At 46.6% G+C, this 19,241-nt stretch overlaps 1 protein-coding gene and 1 non-coding gene across 2 annotated transcripts in view; both read right to left on the bottom strand.

Annotated features, from left to right (window-relative positions):
* Positions 1 to 943: 943 nt before the first annotated feature.
* Tudor-SN (Staphylococcal nuclease domain-containing protein 1) overlaps positions 944 to 19,241 on the bottom strand; it is a 60,579-nt gene continuing 42,281 nt past the window's right edge. Inside the window, exons 15-17 of the mRNA XM_075674493.1 lie at positions 17,582 to 17,692; positions 10,713 to 10,961; positions 944 to 2,102 (exon numbers count right to left, since the gene is read on the bottom strand). Coding sequence (XP_075530608.1) covers positions 2,037 to 2,102; positions 10,713 to 10,961; positions 17,582 to 17,692 — 426 coding nt within the window. The 3' untranslated portion in view covers positions 944 to 2,036. The remainder of the gene's footprint in view (positions 2,103 to 10,712; positions 10,962 to 17,581; positions 17,693 to 19,241) is intronic.
* On the bottom strand, positions 15,596 to 15,668 carry TRNAS-UGA (transfer RNA serine (anticodon UGA)). Its single transcript has one exon. It is a non-coding gene; the product is annotated as a tRNA-Ser (tRNA).

Here is a 19,241-nt window from a genome sequence, read left to right as displayed (position 1 = left end):
AAACTCGCATAGTGTGCTCGCTGCACTTTCGTCCAGAGGATTACGAGTTCAACGCCGACTTACTGAAGTCGTGTGGAGTGCCTTTGAAAGCAATGCGTTCCCGTAGCGCTGTTCCGTCGGTCTTGCCTGCATTCTACGAAGCGCAAGAACTGCAAATCGAAGACGGGGCGGTGAGTGCGGCATTGGGTTTTCACGAAGGAAAAGCTACAAATGTGCGAATATGTACAGCCATGAAATACAGTTGCCGTCGTAGTAGTACGCAACGACGCCGGCAGCGCGAGCCTTCAGCAGTCACGTTCATCAGTGCTTAAATCGCTGAAGTCGAGCCCAGCATTGCGAGCCAATGTGTCGTCAGGGTCGTCCACTGCAGCAAGCGTCAAAGTTGGCGCCATAAAATAAAAAACCAGCTTATCGTCGCGCGCTTTCCCTTCCGCTATCCACCATAGTCCTGCTTTCGCGCTGCTGTCGGCTCTGTCTTGGCTGTTTCTGGCCGCACGTTTGCGTTTTGCGCAGAAAAGACATAGCGCCGTCTGCGGGTGCCGTTTTACTCACCGACGGCGCAATGTCACCGCTCCTCGATCGGAGGGCGGGCAATTTGAACTGCACTCGAGGTACGCGTACGCTTCAGAACGCTTTTTCTCTTAAAACAAGTCTCTTCTTCGCATGAAACAAGCGTTTCGAGGTTTCTGGGATGGCATTTCAACATTCCACGTTGACTTAATATCAACCTTTAGTGTCCCTTTAAATAAGAAAACTACCTGTTGCACATACGAATGTCAGATTCTAACCCACACATCCCAAGTGATCTTCCTTAAAAATAAATTTTGTAAACCCTATCATTTTGCTCACGACTGTATCAAACCAGCTGCGAGTTATAAATTTCTGCTTCAGCAGAGGACACAGATCAACAAGAGGAAGAAAAGAACATACCAATACTACAGCATCAAAGTCAACTCCTTTATTTAAAAAAGAAATAAAGGAAAAGAGGGGGCAATGTTTCATTGTCAGGTATAAGTTCAACCAATGTATGAGAGAATAACAAGAGTAACACTATATTTAGAAAAAAGAAACCACGAAAACAAAGAAAGAGATATCGCAATATAACACCATCTGTATGTACTGCCACAAGGCAGCCATTTCTTTAATGTCAAAAGACACTTTTTCGTTGCAGAGAACGCACCATACGAGGGTGGGTCTTTTCAAAGCATACTAAAACCGAGCAAGAGGAGCCATGGTTTTTACCAGACTGCTAGAAAAAAATGCTTGCTCCCATACTGGTGCTTCGTAGGTGGTTCGAGGAGGAAGCCCACGGGCAAATCAAAAGCCAGTGTTGACAAGACTAAAGTTAAGAAGTCACTGCCACTTATGTCACACTTGCATGCATATATTACCCAAAACAGCGCAAGGTTGCGTGACACTGTCTGGTACAGCCGGGACACCCAGCCAGCACTGTTGCATGCTTCGTGTCCAGGCTGTTTTATGAAATCCGCAATGATCGGGAGACCACCACGCACTCAACGATGCCATGAACGTGGTATTGATTACATGATCTCGAAGCCTTTTGCTCCACATAGTGTAAAGAGGTGTAGTGAGAGCCAGTGCTACTGCTATGGGTGGTGAGAGTTCTGTTCTGTGCTTAACATTCCCAAGCTCTCTGTACAATGGGGTATAACACCTGGTACCTGGCACGCTGCCCGACAATTGAGTGACGCAAGGAAAAAAAGAGAGAAAAAAAACGAAGAGCGAGACAGACACATGTCGAGCAGTGCACCTTCCCCTCCCGGGCGAGTGTTCACGAGAGTCTTCACGATAAAATGAGGCGAGGAGGCTGCACCCCTCTCTCCCCCGTGCTTCAGCCGGAGCGCCCCGCCTCCGCCGCGACGGACCTCCTTGACAACGGGCAGAGAGCTGCTCCTCACTCCTCCATCACCAACAACAACCTGAACCCCCTCTCCCACTCCCCAACCCGCCCACACCACGGGTCCCGGGGTGTGCGCGCGCGGGGCAGAAGTTGACTTTGCGGCGACAGGTCCTCCTCAGCGGCCCCAGCCAAACTCCTTGGAGTCGTCCTCCGTTACGTCGCCGTAGCACCAGAGGTTCAGCTGCGCATGGGGAGATGACAGGAACACGGTGAGCACAGGCATACCCGAGTACATTTTTTTCTTAATTGCATCAGCACTGTCAACAGCCATTTTCTGGCAGCCAACATAGGCAGTTTCGAGGGGTATTCGACACAGCAGAAGAATCCAGCGGTTTGCTTGCACTCTCTTACCTGTGCCAACTGAACTCATTTGCCAACAGCAACGTATCGCAAACCTCCACGTCACCCATCCGAATGAAACAGCAGTGGATGTACTTCCACACTGCGTGAAGTCATGCGGAGCTCATAATAGATTTCTCCTTTTTCTGAATACCCCTCCGGTGTTGACACGCAGTATTATACTACACTCAGAACAATATTATGGCCATCTTGGCCCTCAAAAATTATTGCACTATTATAAGCAAACAAATAGGCAGCCTGACATTCATTGGTGAACCATTTCAATCATGCATACAGGTGATGGCAGCAACTGGCAGTAGGCGCGGTATGCGTCGAAGCTTTCTTATGGACACAATCTCGCCTGCACATGCTAGTGCTGTTGGTTCCATAATTCTGAAAATAAATGGTCACGAAAGGTTCCACCACCAAAAAAAAAGGTTCATCATAAAAGGTTCATCATACGTGATGCACGCCAAACAGAACACACAAGGGGGCAGACAACAGCAGTCACATCATGACGGATCTAGAGCTCAGACCATTTGTAGCGTAACCAATTATACGGTCAATAACAAATTTTTCAGATTCCATCGCAGCATCACCACGTATCCCACATAGCCAATGGATAACAATGTCTGACAGTTTGGATGCTAAAGCTGCTCGCCATCCGATTTTCCGGCCTTCCTGCAATGACTGCAGGTGCGAAACAGCGTTAATCGAAGTCACCACTGCAGCCATTTTGATTGGGTCGCAGCCCAAAACCATCGCTCTCGCACGCAGATCCGCAGGAAGCCGTGGCCACCACGGCAATGCTAGGACAGGCTGCTTCGACGTTTTCTACCATAGTTCCTGCTGTTCGCTGCCGTGGTTTTCATTGACAGAATTCGTCTCTGTCAGCAACGGCACCAACTCTGTCTTTGTCATCCTCACCGATGGCTTTGAAGCACGGAAAGCACGGCAAGAATTAAGCATTGCATAATGCAGATTCTCACATCAGCTTTGCTGCAGTACAGCCATGTTACGCAGTGAAGCATATGCAATGCATTGCGGTAAGCACATGCCAAGGTTGCAAAAATGACGCAGATCCCATGCAGTGTGGGAATCGATGTAAGCGAAGCTTCCCATGCTGGATGATTTGATTGACGATAATTAGTGATGATGTGAACGGCTAAAGGTTAATTTCTTTAATGCTTAGGCTAACACGAGAGTGGTGAGTTGATGTTAAACATTATCTTGTGCGCACCACTGCTGTTTCTCTGCGTAGTACACTGAACACACGGGGAGAGGTGTTTGCTTCAGGCATTGTTGAGCGCCATATTTTATAACCTCTGAGAGGGTTGAGCATTGTCATTTTCTCATATGGCACATCACATTGTGGCAGAAGTATTAAACTTGAATTGGATTATGGGGCTTTACGTGCCAAAACCACACTCAGATTACGAGGCAAGCTGTAGTGGCGGACTCCGGATTAATTTTGACACCATAATGCCCTTTAACGTGTCCCAAATCTAAGCGCACGTGCGCTTTATATTTCACCCCTGTCGAAATGCGGCAGCCACGACTGGGATCAAATCCCCGACCTCTAGCAATGCCAAAGCCGCAAAGCTAATGCGGCAGGCACAGAAATGTTGATTCGACGGCCGGACGCTTCTGCAGTGTCTCCTGGACCCTGCGGTGCGTTTTAATTAATGCGGCTCTGCTTTTGCACACTGTGCGTAAGTTGCCTGGCATGACATATTTGCATGGTGATTATTTTTCAGAAATAGCAACAACAACTGTATCGTACCTTGAACTTAAGCTTATCCTGCTTCCCTGCAACCGCTGCTGTATAGTAGTGGGGTTTCCTTGCCTTCTCACGTAACCTCCCCCCTCTCTTATATGAAAAATGCCCTTCTCCCTTCCTTCTCCTCTTCTCCTCTCTACAGTTCTAGCTGTGTCCCCTCTGGCCTGGCAGGTTAGTAGAAAGGGAAGCGCTGCAGTTTCTGCGATGCTTCTGAGGGGAGTCACGGATAATTACAGCTGTCAAGCGGCTAATGTGGCAACGGCCAGGGAGCTCCAGAGGGCATTGTGCACATTCAATATGGTGGGGTGAAAACGAGTTTCTCCCGCCGCCTTTCCTCTCTTACTCGCGCTTGTCATCTATATACACGCTTGTCATCTACAGTGGAACCCCGTTCATACGTTTTTCACCGGACCGGGGAAAAAAAACGTAACAGCCGGGAAAACGCAACAGTGAGGAAAGCTCCGAAAATGAATGAAAAAAAGGGCAGCTTCAACTATAGACAATTTATTTCCACAGAGTGCGCTTAGGACTTAAAAAAGTCTAGAATGATGGCTTGCCGTTTCTTTCGCTCGCTAGAAATCGCCACACGTTTCTCAATAGCCTGGAAGGCCGCATTGCTGTCAGCGTCGCTGTGAGGTGCGACGTACCTGCGGAGGAGGTCAAGAGCCGCGACGGCTTCTCCAAAGCTAGGATTTGGCCACTCCCCGGCATCATGCGGCTCGTGCTCCTCGTCGTCACCGCGCCACGGCAATGGCAACGGACAAAGGAATATCCGCGGGAAATTTTGCCCTCTTTGGCGTAATCATGCTAACCTGCTAACGATTGTTTAGTATTGCTGCGGAGCACGCGCGCGTCCGAGCAGCCCGGTTGCGCGCGGCGCGCCGTGGGAGAAATGTAAACAAGAGAGGAGAGCTGTCCCGGTAGGCGGAGCAACGCCACGAGCAACGCCAACTTCCGGTTTCACTTTTGCTTCACAAAGAGTGACGCGAGGGCCTCTCCCGAGTTTCCTTCCTCCGTGAGTCGACCCGTCCAACAACTATGCGGTGACCCTAATCACAGTGATGATAGTGAGAGCATTTTTCACGAATGGCCACTTAGTGGCGGCCTCTCGAACTGGCGTGCGGCTTCTTGCAGCTGTTCCATAGCCAAGCCCGGCCAAGCCCAGCCAAAACTTGTCAAAAGCCAAAATGGCGGCTGGAGCGAGTTGCCTATTTCAGCCCAGGCGGGCTCGGAGTGCTAAGTTGCGACGTATCATGCGGGAACGTTTTCACAGCTACGACGTAACAGCGGGGTTCCTTATACATTGGATCCTATGGAAGCTATGCCGGGACCGCATGAAAACGACGTAGCAGCCGGGAAAACGCAGCAGTGAGGAACGTAACAGCGGGGTTCTACTTATATACACACTCTGAACCTGCGCGACAGCAGCAGCAGCAGAAGTGGCAAAGTCGAAGGAAGAGGCAAAGAAAGCTTTGCTTTAAAAATGAAGTTCAAACAAAATTCCTTTTTTTTATATTTTACAACTCAAGCACCACGGAAAAAAAGGTGCGCGGCGATGAATGCGTTTCGTGTGCACCCATCATGAGCATTGTCGCGAAGAACAGATATTGTGCGTTCTACCTGGACTCTAAGACAGTGTCAGCTTGAACTTTGTTGCACACATTTATCGCTTTGGAATGTTATCCACACGTAAGATTTAGTCGTCCCTACCAGTACACGCACATACAAACTTTTGCTGTATGCATTTCTAGTAGTTACTGACCATTCCGCATGCACTGTGCCTGTGGTCTCGTGCCAGATCGATGTGTGTTCATCTTGCATAACAAGATATTGTAGGAGTGAGTACATACATATGTCAATCAATTGAAGAATACATTTGAGTGGCAAAAAGAAAACAAACAATAGAAAAAACAATATCAGGAAGAGCTAGTTGATTAATGAACATAATTAGGTAATAGGTTGGCAAATACATCACTTGGTAAATCGCGCAAGTACCCCTCAAGGCCATTCCAAATCGCAATTGTATGCGGAAAAAAGGAAAACCTAAAACAATCAATCGTTGCATTCAAAGGAACAATGTTAAGACGATGACTTCTTCTGGTGGGCCGAGAAGGGTTAGCGAAAACAATAGTTGCATTGACATAAGTTTTCCCATGCGCAATTTTATGTAGCAGAACAAGACGGTCACAAGTAAATCTATGGGCCAGAGGCTTTAGTAGCAGCTTACTAGCATGTGATGTCGGAGAGAAATGGCGGTCATAACGATTATATATAAACCTTATGGCCTTTTTCTGAATAGACTCAAGCATATCTATGTCTTGGGTATGAACGTACATATCAAGGGCGAGCTTCCCCGCATTGGCATGCTGCCCCACACCCCTGTCAGCTAGGCATAATCAGCGATCCTCGTCGGGACTTGGCGGCCAAAGTTGTCATTCGGTGCAGAGTCACTAAAATGCTTAGCAGTAGTTGTGCAGAACTTGAAAATCGGAGGAACTACTTTGCCAACGAAAGCAAGCGCACAACAAGGTCGCATGTTTTGGTTCCTGGACATATGCCGCTACTTGGTCTACATGTTTTGCACATGCAGACCCTTTGAGATGTTTTGGCTAAACTGCGATACCACTTAATAGTGCAGAAATTTGAGAATCCAGCTAATTACGTTATAAACGGTGTATGCTGTATGCCAAACTAGCCGAATTTTTCTTTTTTTCTTTTTCAGAACAGGACGCTCGGCCATTGTTAGTTTTTGCCGTTGGAACATACCATATAGACTCACATGAGGGCTGCACTTAATTTTTTTCTCACAGTTTGGAGGAGGTACAGGCCCTTACATGGGACCAAACCTTTTGGCCAAAATGATGCCAGCACAGCCAGCAATACCAATATAGACTCACATGAGGGCTGCACTTAATTTTTTTCTCACAGTTTGGAGGAGGTATAGGCCCTTACATGGGATCAAACCTTTTGGTCAAAATGATGCCAGCACAGCCAGCAACTTGTGCGCACCCCAGATCCCCGGATACACCGCTACATCGGAAGTCAACGCGCAGCTCTCGCTACCTAGCAGGCGCACCTGCAAGTACGCAGCAGGCGTTCGCCAATGCGTGGCGAGGCATCGGAGTACCAATCGCAATTGCTCCTCCGCTGAAATTTTTTTCCCCAAAATTTTGCGCTTCCATGTTGATAGTGCAGCCTTTACATGAATCTATATGGTAGCAATCTGACTCTACAGAATTTGCAATTTGGCCTTGAAACTAAAACTTATTACAGTAGACTTCTGTTAATCGGATTTTTCGGTTCATTCGGTCTCAGCCAAAGGTCCTGGCCAGCGCCCATGCATTCCTATGGGCCGAAACTGTCGTTATTTCGTTGCTACAACTGCACACATACAAATTATCCCTATGGTAACCCCAATGGCAACCCCTCTAAAGGCATTGTTGTTTTTATGGAACTTCGGCTTTACAGCACGTCATCTCTAAACGAAAACGCCTATTTTTGGTCTACCCTAACAAGATTTTCAAGCAATAACCATAGCTCACAATGTTTGATTACAGTATGTACCTGCTTCTAACACGCACCTTTGAGAAGAAAATTGGACCATAAATTGCCTGCGCGATGCAACACGAAACCAAAACCACTTTCACAATGGTCACATGCTTTACCACGTAATGTATGTATTACGGCAAAGCTGACTTTATTAAAGAAAAAACGTGTGGCAAAGCTGACTTTAGGAAATCGACCACCATTTTGCAACAATCGTTCTTACTAAAAATTGCACATGCGTCAGATTTTTACTTTGTTTAGGAGCTTTAAGGGGAGACCCCGCTCTTTGGAGCCTAAAAGTGGCCCACAGTTCTTTTGTGTTGCGTTGCTATAGAATAGTATAGAGCATTTACTATTTTCGCTTGCTTGGCTCCCCGTACGATCCTTGATTATCCTTTGCCATAATCATCATAAACATGTTGCGAACCGTTTTCCCTCGTTTTATAAAAACATCATTTCTGGCTGTGTCACTCTTTTGGAGTGATGATATCTCTGGTTTTACTTATCCTACTGCAAGAATTCTTTTACTGTCAGAGAGGTATACTGTTTACTGCACTAGGCAGACAGATATTGTGGCAAAAATTTTCAAAAAGTAATGGTTTGTCCATGGTGTTATCATGTGTTCATATGTTAACAAGTCTGACATGCTATAACTTTGGCTCAATTAGTCTAGAGCATTTTCTTATAATACTGCACACTCTGATCATTCAACACAATTTTTATATGTCAATATTTATCACAACATACATAGTTTATTAATTAGGCCACGTCCAAGCAATTTATCAATTATTTGAATTTCTGGAAAGTTATTCCCTATGCAAGAAAACTGAATGCATATCTTAAACTAGCACTTGGAAATACATAAACTCAGCAATTTTCATCAAAATCTACTCAGAAATTAAAGAAAAAGTTCTCTGGTCATTCATTAGCCTTTCTGCCATTTCTACGTTAGTTTACTACTTTGGACACTTCAAAAATAACACGCGTTTGATTCAGGGGCGTGTTATAATCGGGCAAATACAGCAGACTTCCATTAATTTGACTTCAGTGAATTCACTTTTTCGGTTAATTTTATCTCGATCAAAAGTCCTGGACAGCACCCAAACACTTCTATAGGCCCAAACTTTCATCATTTCGATCTCAAAATTGGCCTTCGTTGCATAATTCAAAACTGACTGGTCAGCTTCGCCGCTATACAGCCGCATTATGCGGTGAAGGATACGCAACTGAAAAGCGGCGAGTTGGGCAAGTTTGTCAACGTTCATGATTTGCGGCAGCACACGTGGTAAAGCATGCCAGGACTGGAAAGGAGCCACTGTTAGAGGACTTAGTACACATTCAATTATGTAGGCACGTATGCGCCATCTCCAGTCACAGTACGAGCACTTAGATGTCCAATATATATGAGGGGCTGACATTAATTAAGAGCAGTTTCTGATATTGCTGTGGCGATTTGAGCCCTCGTTTTGCCCACCAGGCGTTTTTCGTATACGAGACCATTAAAGGGACCTAGTACACGTTTCTCGATTATATGCGTGCGCACGTGCCGCGCACAGAGAAGTGGAGAAAAGCCATTCATATTTTGGGAAAGCTAGTGAAAAGGGAGGCAGTAGGACAAAAAAGCTCGGAAAGTCAAGGGGTCATTTAACCTCCAAGAGTAAATTTCTTTCATCAAATTGTTACTGCAGACTTTAAATCTTCAGAATGATTTTTACGGCAGTTTTTTTAGAGTGACGACAAGGTGACAAAAGCAACATTTTCCATAGGTAAACGTGCATTGTTTATTCGTGAGTACAGATGGCCTTCTATAAATACTTATTATGAGAATAAAAAAAGTAGATACACTAAGACAGATATGTTCTCCTTCTGGAGGAATCATGGCTTGACTCACTCGCAGATGAGCAACCAGCATGAATGCCCCTAGTGCAATCGAACGCTGTATGCGAGCGCGCACAAGGAAACGCTATGGTTGTGTGCCCGTCAGAAAAACCAAATTAGTCAGAAACTTGCAGTAATCCTTCATTCCGTCACAAACGAGAGGCAGTCAGTTTTCACGAGCCGAGCTGTTTGCGAACAGACGTGATCGCACCCCTGTGAGTAACTGACGAGTGAGCATCTAGCAGTGACCCTCTGAGAAATTAAAAAGCAGATAGACATCACATTTTACGAGCGCAATTAACGGAAACAGCCCGTGAGCCGAAGCCAAGACAAACCGTTGCGCACCCTCGCCCGAGCGGATGCACAAGCGGTCACTAAACTGCAAGCGTAAAAAAGTAGTGCCAAGAGACGAAGAAGCAAGAAAAAAGAAAAAGAAATTCCTTTCATCGACATGGAGTGCCAGCACTTTATGGGCAACAAATAGTTGAAAAATTGATGCGTTTTTGAAACATGCGCCATAAATATACAGCATCAACCATTTGGGACATGTTCGCAGCACTGCACATTTACAGCGTTGACTCTCAACAGGTTAATGCCAACAACAGAGCGGGGGTGTATCTCAAACGCTGAACGCCTGGAAGTAAACGTATTAGGTGTGCCGGTGCTCGTACTTTGATCAGAGATGGCACGGCGCAAGTGCATTTCTAAATAAGGGACACATGCGATGTCCCCCGCAACAGTGGCACCCTCACCGCTTGTTATGTTTGACCGCATAACATGGCTGTAGTGCAGCGAAGCCAACTTTAAAAGGCAATACAACCAAGTAAGTCAACAGCATGTTTTGGCATTTTTCTCCTTTTGTTCAATTCAACCCACCGGACAATTAGACCACATTCATTGATCCTGTCAGGATTTAATCAATGGAAGTCGACTGTACTGCAAAATAAATCGGCGGTGTGTTTCCGCGTTTTTTTCTGCGTCCCATTTAATTTGACCCACCAGATAATTCGATCAATCTCATTGGTCCTATAAGGGTCGTATTAACAGAAGTCGACTGTACTGATGCTGAGCAGTAGTACATAGACTGCACGAAAGCATAGACTTTAGACTGCATAGACTGCATGAAAGACGTCCATTCACACAAAAGCACTGATCTGCACAAATACGAAAGGCTGGGGGGTTTCAACAACTCTGCGCACACTGCGAATTCTGCCTAGGAAATGGTAACGCGAGAGGACGGTGACCAACCCTCTTGGCCTTAGCCGAGTCCCTGGCCGCCGTGTATTCCTGGAGCAGCTCCTGCAGGTGCCGGTCGCGGCGCTCCTCGAGCAACACCCAGCCCTCCTGCAGCAGAGCCTTGCCGACGTCGTTGCCCGACGAGGTGAGCAGCGTGACGTACTCCTGGCCGCCCACACGGTACTCCACGTTCAGCTGCAGCTGCGGCTCGCCCAACACTTCCTCCTGGAACGCGTGCACTGCCTCCTGGGCCTGCTCGGGCTGCAAACAGCGCAGAAGGCAAACGGGTGCTGCCGTTCACAAACTGCCCCCTGGGCCACTCGGCCAATGGCATCTTTAGCACAACAGTGCACTGAACAATGTAAGAACACACACACACACATAGAGCTTGGCGTTTTAGGATCTGCACAGATCCTTTGTTCACAATGAGCCTGTCATTGCAAGAGTTGTTTTTACGAAACATGACAGCAAATGACGGCAGCCCTGACGGGATTCGGTGAGATCCGCGTGCTGTCGGAAGAGCTAGGAAGTGAACAGTTTGCTGTGCACTAGCGTAGGGGCTGTGAAATTCCTTTTGCTGCTGCCTGCCTGTAGCAAGGCCTGTGTTATCATCTTCGTACCGACATCCCCAAGACTACGTTTCCTGTTCCACCGCGACATTGCAAATAAGGAATGCTGTCATTTGATGAACACCCCTCAAGCTCGTAACTCGTTACACTCGGCTGACAAAAGTGGGACACAACCGACCCTCACCGGCGTGGCCTACGCATCTGACATCCCCAATGTTGTCCACATGTCAGTCGTGGCAGCTGCCTCTTCAACAGTTTAAAACCCTTTGAGTGGTCACACACATGCCCCAAGATCAAATTTCTTTGTTGCAGATTTATTACCAGAGCAATTTATTTCAAGAAAACGAAAAGAATTTTGAGGGGTCAATAGGATGACAAAACTTTTTTTAATGTGTATGTTATTATGTATCATCGTTTATTGTAGAACAGACGAATAAACTAGCACACAGATAAACAAATGTTATAAACTTCCAGATTATGTTTTATGTAGGTTTCACACACCTGAAGCCAGTCTCCGGAAACATTCCATTTAATTTTTTGCTTTTATCATGTGCCTGGCTCAAGGTGCGATCCTTGGAAAGGTGGCAGCGCAGCTGCTTCCAGGTGACATTCAAACCAATGAATAAAGGCCAGAATTCGAACTGGAAGGGGATCATTAAAGAAGAAGGCCCCAGGGATACGTAGCGATTGCAAAAGCAAGGCATGCTATGCGAGCGCCCACAAGCAAACTCAGCGGTATGCACCCTTCAGAAATGTGAAGCGAATGAGATGCTTGCAGTAATGAATTGTTTGATCCCTAGACAAGATTCTACGGTTGCCGACTAATAATTTGGACTCAACAGCAAGCACCAGAACGTCCATATAATTGAGAGCCCGAAACACCAGATCTGGCAGAAAATAAGAGACTACTTCAGAAGTGGCCAAGACAAGGCGTACCATATTCCATACTCTGTTCTCAGTGCGGTGGGAAATGGTGCGAGTGCAAAGAACAAAACAGTGACGGCTGCGGCATTTCCAGATGCAGACAAGGCGGTGTTTGCGTGGTGTTGTGAAAAGCTTGCGAACAAGGTGCCAATGTCTGGCAGAGTGCTTCAGCAAAAGGCGCTGTACTTCACAAGCATGCTCGGGCACAGTAATCCTAAAGCAAGCAAGCCCTGGCTGGTTGAGCCGTTTCCAAGCCAACCACAACATAGTGGCCAAAGTCACTTCCGGGGAGGCAGCAGCCGTCGACCCTGCGGCAAGGTCGTCGCAGTTGCTGACCAACAAAGAAGTACTGGCCCAGTACAAGCCCTCAGATATTTACAACAGGGATGAGACGGCCTTATTCTACGAAATGCTTCAGTCGACAACCATGGACTTAAAGGGGCAGAAACGCCATGGCGGAAAACACAGCAAGCTGCATGTAACAATTTTGTTGTGTGCTAACATGGACGACTCAAACGACCACTGCTTGTAATCGGCAGGAGAAAGAAGCCCCACTGCTTCAAGGGAAATCTAAGGCTGCCCATACAATACACCGCGAACCTGAAGGCATGGATGACCCGGGTCATATTTGGCGGCTGCCTCGAGGCCTTTGATGCCCGCATGCGGAAGGCAGGCAGTTCAGTCTCCCGTTTTTCGGATAACTGCAGTGCCCATCATGTTGATGACGTGGAGCTCGGAGACGTGCGCTTGTTTTTTTTATTGTACCACCAAACTGCCCTTCCAAGATGCAGCCGCTCGATCAAGGTGTCATTCGCAGTGTCAAGTGCACCTACAAAGAGAGGCTGATTCGGCGTCTGCTGCTGAACCTCCAGCTCAAGCGTCCCACCGATGTGGACATGTTCATGGTGCTTGAAATGGTGGCCGCCGCATGGGTTGCGACATGTCCAGCCGTGATAGCAAATTGTTTAAAACATGCCGGCTTCATTGCCATTCAGCAGGCATCACTCGCTGATCCAGCGGCACAGGAAGAAGATTTGCCCGAAGCTGCAGTCGATGACAGTGCTGACGGTGCAGTGCCACCATCGCTGACCGATGAATGAGGTGAACTTGGTGCCATGGCAAACAGTATTCCAGATGGCCTCAGCGTCGATGAGTTAATTCACGCAGATGAAGACGTTGTTGTGCACAAAGAGATGACTGACGAGGCCATCTAAGTAATGTATGAGAAGCTGACGATGCCAACGACCACCAAAAACCAAATCAATGGAATACGACAAACCTGCAGGATGTGTCGAATGCCTTCGACACAATTTGCTCGTTTTTCAGCGAGCACAACAGCGACGCGGTGATGAACCACTTTCTGCAGTGCTAATTCAGACCTGTCAAATTGCTGCAAGGCAAGGCAAAGTAAGCTTACAGACTTTTGGCGATCATTTTTTTTTTTTGCGAGCCAATTTTTTGCCTCATTCTTGTGCCAACGAATTTTGCAAAACCGAAATTTTTTGCTTTCCTTGGCGATTTCGTTATGGTCGACGACCAATAATTTGGACTTAACGGGGAACATGAATAAATAAGTCCGAACTATAGAATGTCCAAAAAAAAAACGAACATATCCAAAAAAGATTCTTTTATTTACGTTTTAAGGCCCCTGTGCAAGGAAGAAGTGGTCGATTCATTGCTGCATGCACTTCCGCTTACGTGCAACCAAGTCCACCTGTATTCCTGCCAGTTTTGTGTTGTATCTGTTCACTGATTCAAGGACTGCAAAGGCTAAGTCAGATGCGCATGTGAATGCTCCGCGGCACACGACACATCATCATCATCCGACTCGCAGTTTGACGGGAGAATTCGCTAATTGTTTCGTCATCGTTCAGTTCGGCAGACAACAACACTGCGCTGTTGACATCTGCAAAGTCTTCAAATGTAACGGCAGCAGGAATTGGCACACTGCTGCCAAGCAGGTCATTCATGTCTGCATTTGAGCTTGTGGTAGGCGGAAGTCCAGGCTCTTGAGTTTCCAAGCCGGGCTCATTCGGACTGCGACTCAAGACTCATTCGGAGTCGGACAGCGAGGGCACCGTTGGTGCCATTTGACGCGAACTGTCAATAACTTCTCGAGAAAGACTTCTTAGAGCCAGCAGAGAGCTGTCTGGAATGCATACTAAACACACACTGTTCGAAAGGCAAATTCAACAAAGAGCGGGCTATGAGCGGTGGTGCCGAAATTGGATGTAAATATTGCGATGTTGATGCGACCTCACAATTCAGGCAAAGCATCCAAGATTGGCATTTGCAGTTAAATCTGAGGCGCACTGCTGCGACCAACACAAGGCCTCAGAGATTGCCACATATCCTGTAATCTCTGAGGCCATCTTGTATGTCTCGTCGAGGTTGCCAGAGGAGATAATGTCGGCGGAACCGGCGTACGCTAGATACAGCCACAGACGGAGTCAGAATAATCGTATGTAGAGCCGGCAGCTGTCCGAAATATCGGTCGTCTTTACACATGAAGCCTATGGGGCCATTGGTGGTGCCGCAAAGCTGTCCGAATTACGAAGTGTAATGAAGAAGAAGAGCACAAGGACAAGGCCAGCCAGATCGTCTGTTCCGTACCTGCAGTGGAACCAGTGGGCCAGCCGGATCGCCAGTGCTTAGCACGAGCACGAGCCGTTCGGGCAACCAGCTGTTCCTGCTCTGCGTGACCTTCCTTCTCGATTACGAACAGACGCTACCAACTGAACTGTTTAAACACTCCATTACAGAAGCATGTACGAATTGCCAAGCATGTCCGGATTATCGAGCATATCCAGATTATCCGATTTATCGATTATCCGATTTATCGGTCGGTGGCTGTATTGCGGGTTTTGACTATATTTGCACGCTCCTATTTATGATGCAAATGCAATGGAAATGATGTTTATGTTTCAATGAAGGTATATTTCAATGTGACAAGTGCACATTAAGTTTATTAGATCTAACGCACGTGTCTGTAGGTCTTTTGCACAGCGCATTACAGTCGCCGACCGATTATCCGGACCAAAAGATAGTTCAAAAAATATAATAGTCTGAAAAACTCGTTGACCCCTCAAAATTAAATTTAATAGGCTTAAAACGGTCTTAAAAAATCTAATGCCCTGCCTGATACTACGCTTGGAGGCAATCTGATTTGTGTGGATCCGTGCAAGAATGACGCCATCTTCATATACAGTCTGACAAGAGTGTCACCGCATTGGCGATAAAAGAAACGAGCTCTATTTCTTCGTACCACTTGGCTCTCGTGATAGCAGAAGAAGCCAACAAACACTGACACCAAGGGCAACATAGGGGAAATTACTTGTGCTTTAATAAATGAAGTAAAGAAACGATAAATTAATGGAAATTAAAGTGGATGAAAAAACAACTTACCGCAGGTGGGAACCGAACCCACAACCTTCGCATTTCACGTGCGTTGCTCTACCAATTGAGCTACCGCGGCGTCGTTTTCCCATCCACTTTCTTGGGTATTTATGTGTCCTAGTAGAACCCTGGGAGTGTTAGCCAGCGCCACCACTCACAGACCCTGGTGGCGGATGTGGAACGTCCTTTTTTGCCACAGGCGTCACGAGAACGTGACGCGAAATGCGAAGGTTGTGGGTTCGGTTCCCAACTGCGGCAAGTTGTTTTTTCATCCACTTTAATTTCCATTAGTTTATCGTTTCTTTACTTCATTTATTAAAGCACAAGTAATTTCCCCTATGTTGTCCTTGGTGTTGGCGTTTGTTGGCTTCTTCTGATATGACTAATAAAAATCGGGCCCCTCAGTTAACCACCTTTCTTCTCGTTGGCTCTCGTGATGGCACACAAGGTGGTGCACACAAATGTGAAGCCGCATAAGCACACACAAAGATGCGACATCATCTCCGAGATACACCTGCTATGTGGACACACCACGTGCAAATAGAAACCAAAACTTTCATATACCTGCATCACACGGCCACTTTCGATCTTGGCTGACCCCGATCTGGACGGAAATTCTCAACTGCGATTGGTTCCCTTCTGCAGATTGAGCAAAGAAGCGAATTGCGGCCGAGAAATTCAATCCAGATTGGGGTCAGTCGCAATCAAAAGAGCGCCGTGTGACACCTGTAGAGTGTTTTAGTTGAGCGTGTTTATGCTCCGCTCACATGCTGAGCGGAGCAGAAGCACAAATGCGCATGCGCCGTCCCATTAGCCATAAGCGGGTTAGCGGAGCAAGGAAGACAGTCCGCTTAGAAGTTGCCTGAGCGGAGCGCGCTGCGCAGCGCTTTGGCTAGCGTTGGCATCCGAAAAGATTGGATTGGATGCAGAAAGCAAGCTTGCTGGCTATCACGTAGCGTTCCCCAAGACAGCGCTTTATTTTCCACTGGATAAAATGGACCCCGGTAACGCATTACAAACCCACGTCTAGATACGTCGACAAATTATTTATATATATATATATATATATATATATATATATATATATATATATATACACACACATACACATTTTACTATATAAAAGTGATCAATGGGTGTTTTTCTTTCATTACCCTAAATTTGGCCAGAGTGCGCTGCAACTACGAAAGAGGTCCGCTCTGCTCCGCTAAACGTATAACTAAAACGTGAAAATTGCCCGCCGCTCCGCTTTGGTTTAGCAGGGCAACTCGGAGCGGAGCGTGCCATAAAAACGCTCAACTAAAACATTCTTGTATCAGATTCTACGACGTCGCCGAGGGACACTCGATACACACACCACGTACACAAAGCAACCGAAACTTAAAAAAGAAATGTGTCCTATATTAAGTGATTATGACGATAGTGCTGACCAAAATAAAGCAGGACACAAGAAAAAGTACTGTCCCTTCGAGCGTTTTGTCAGCCAAGGAAGAACGGGCATGGCCTCCGAAGCTGGAGGATTTCATGCTCTTTCTATTGAAAGCGTGTGCCTCCCTATCTTGTAGGCTATAGAGTGGGCCACTGGAAGCCAAGCCAGCAGAAAATCCAACATGGTGGCCATCAATATCTGGTAGCGTGGCTCGGAACGAGCGATTTAGTCTGGAAAATTGAACATTGGGGCCTAAATTCATTCGAAAAATCGGTCGTGAAAATGCATTAGCTCTATGGGCACCTTGACAGTGCTTTTAAGTCTGGAATATCCATGAAGTGCGAATTTTTGGAGACCGAAAAATCCGTCGGCGACTGCATTAGCACCCCTCACAGAACAGCTCCTTCCTATAACACATTGCATGCATGCATGTTTGTTGGTCTCATGTTCTGCATTGGGTGTGCTGCACCTAAGAGCCATAGCATAACGTGGCTTTATCAATGAGTAGCTGTGTCGTCTGCGCCTACACCTTGTGCATCTGGAACAATGGGCAGACCACTCACGTCTTTTGGCAGGGCCACCAGAGCCAAAGTGTATTCCCTTGCAGCTGGCGGGACGTCTCGAATGCCGAGGGAAGGCAAGGACGCCAGGGATGAGGGATCCACCGTGTCTCTCTGCATGTAAGAACCCGACAAGCATCACCGAATGACATATTCTGCCATAACATAAATTTATAAATGTATAGCGGTTTATCTTGAAGTTTCGTTAGGCATTATGCCACGACACACGCATTTGTGTCCGTGCGTGCTCTGTACTGCTAGTACTTACCACTTCTCTGTAATATTTCTTTACGTGTCACACTTACACTGTTATACGCTGTTTTACTTTTATTTTCGAAGTTTCCATGTCTCATATGACAATCAGCGATGTTATATTCGCCGGTGCTTTCCTTAGTGGTTTTTAAGTCACTCTTTTAGCTCACACAATAACTAGTGCTTTCTTACTTCTAGATTGTTTGTTCTTTAAATTGCTGATTGCTGCCAACATCTTGTAATAATTATTTTGTTATATGGGTTCTGTTCAAGCTACTATACATGATCTAATGCTACTAATTGCATAATTTTATATCTCTGCGATAAATTGTACAGTAAAACCTCATTAAACCATAGCCGCTTAAAGAGTAGTTTCATTTTAAAAGTAGTAAAGTCAGATCCTCAACGCAGCGGCTATTGAACATAATGCATTCTATATCCACATAAACCATACCAGCTTATTGCGTACGTATCAGTCAACATGTAGTGTTTCCACTTTTTGTTGTGCAATCACAGTGGGAGATCGGCCCGGCACAACGAGTGTCAGAGATCAGTATGGCCTTCAAGCGCAAACACAGAGTGCTTGGAAGAGTGAATGCACATCAAGGGAAATTTCAAATGCATCAAATGGTTTGGACAAATTTTATAGAGGCATAGGGGACAGCTGCAGTTAATCATTCACACCCCAATTTATGTGAAGAGTCTTCTATTAAGAAAGCTACGAATGATTACAAGTTACCCTCCTCTATAGCCATGCATTTTCTCCTCACTGCCGAGTGATCGGGGCTAAGCTCTGCCTTCCCTAGCTATGCGCCATGATGGCACATCGTGTCGCCTACTTCCGGTCCTCTAGGAGCGAGCGTGCGAGGCCTCTCCAACCTCTCCGCCAGCCGCCTGGCAGTCTACCCAAAGCGAGAGCTATCAGAGCAGCGTGCATTGCAAGCATTCCGTCGCAGTTACGTGTCCAGTATTCTGGTAACCACAGGTGAGCTGGACATTTTGACTTGTGGGTGAAGGCTTAAACTCAAGCTGATAAAGAAGCTTTAGCGTAGACGTGTGTGAGTGGCCTGATCGGTCTGCACGATCCAGCCATCTGGTGGCGCAGAACTTAACTAGCCAAACAAAGAGGTAACATTGCTTTAAGCAAGTGGAAAAAATTTGAACATTTACAAAAACAATGTGTTCATGATTATGCTCCTGCGAAAAATTTGCACCAGCAGCAAAGCAGAATACACTTCGATACTGCTACTGTGTTTGGTTGAGCTCTGTACCACCAGGTGGCTTGAATCTAACGCGCACTTTTTTTCCGATAAAACGGGTCCAAAAATTGGGTGCACGTTAGAATCGAGAACGACCCTAAATCTGCGTTACCACATCGCCATCGGCATTTCAAAATGGCCGCCTCGTGTAC

This window comes from Dermacentor variabilis, chromosome 11, assembly GCF_050947875.1.
Source record: "Dermacentor variabilis isolate Ectoservices chromosome 11, ASM5094787v1, whole genome shotgun sequence".
Taxonomy (NCBI): Eukaryota; Metazoa; Arthropoda; class Arachnida; order Ixodida; family Ixodidae; genus Dermacentor; species Dermacentor variabilis.
The sequence above is the reverse complement of the archived record's forward strand: the minus strand, read 5'-3'. Positions and strand labels throughout refer to the sequence as shown.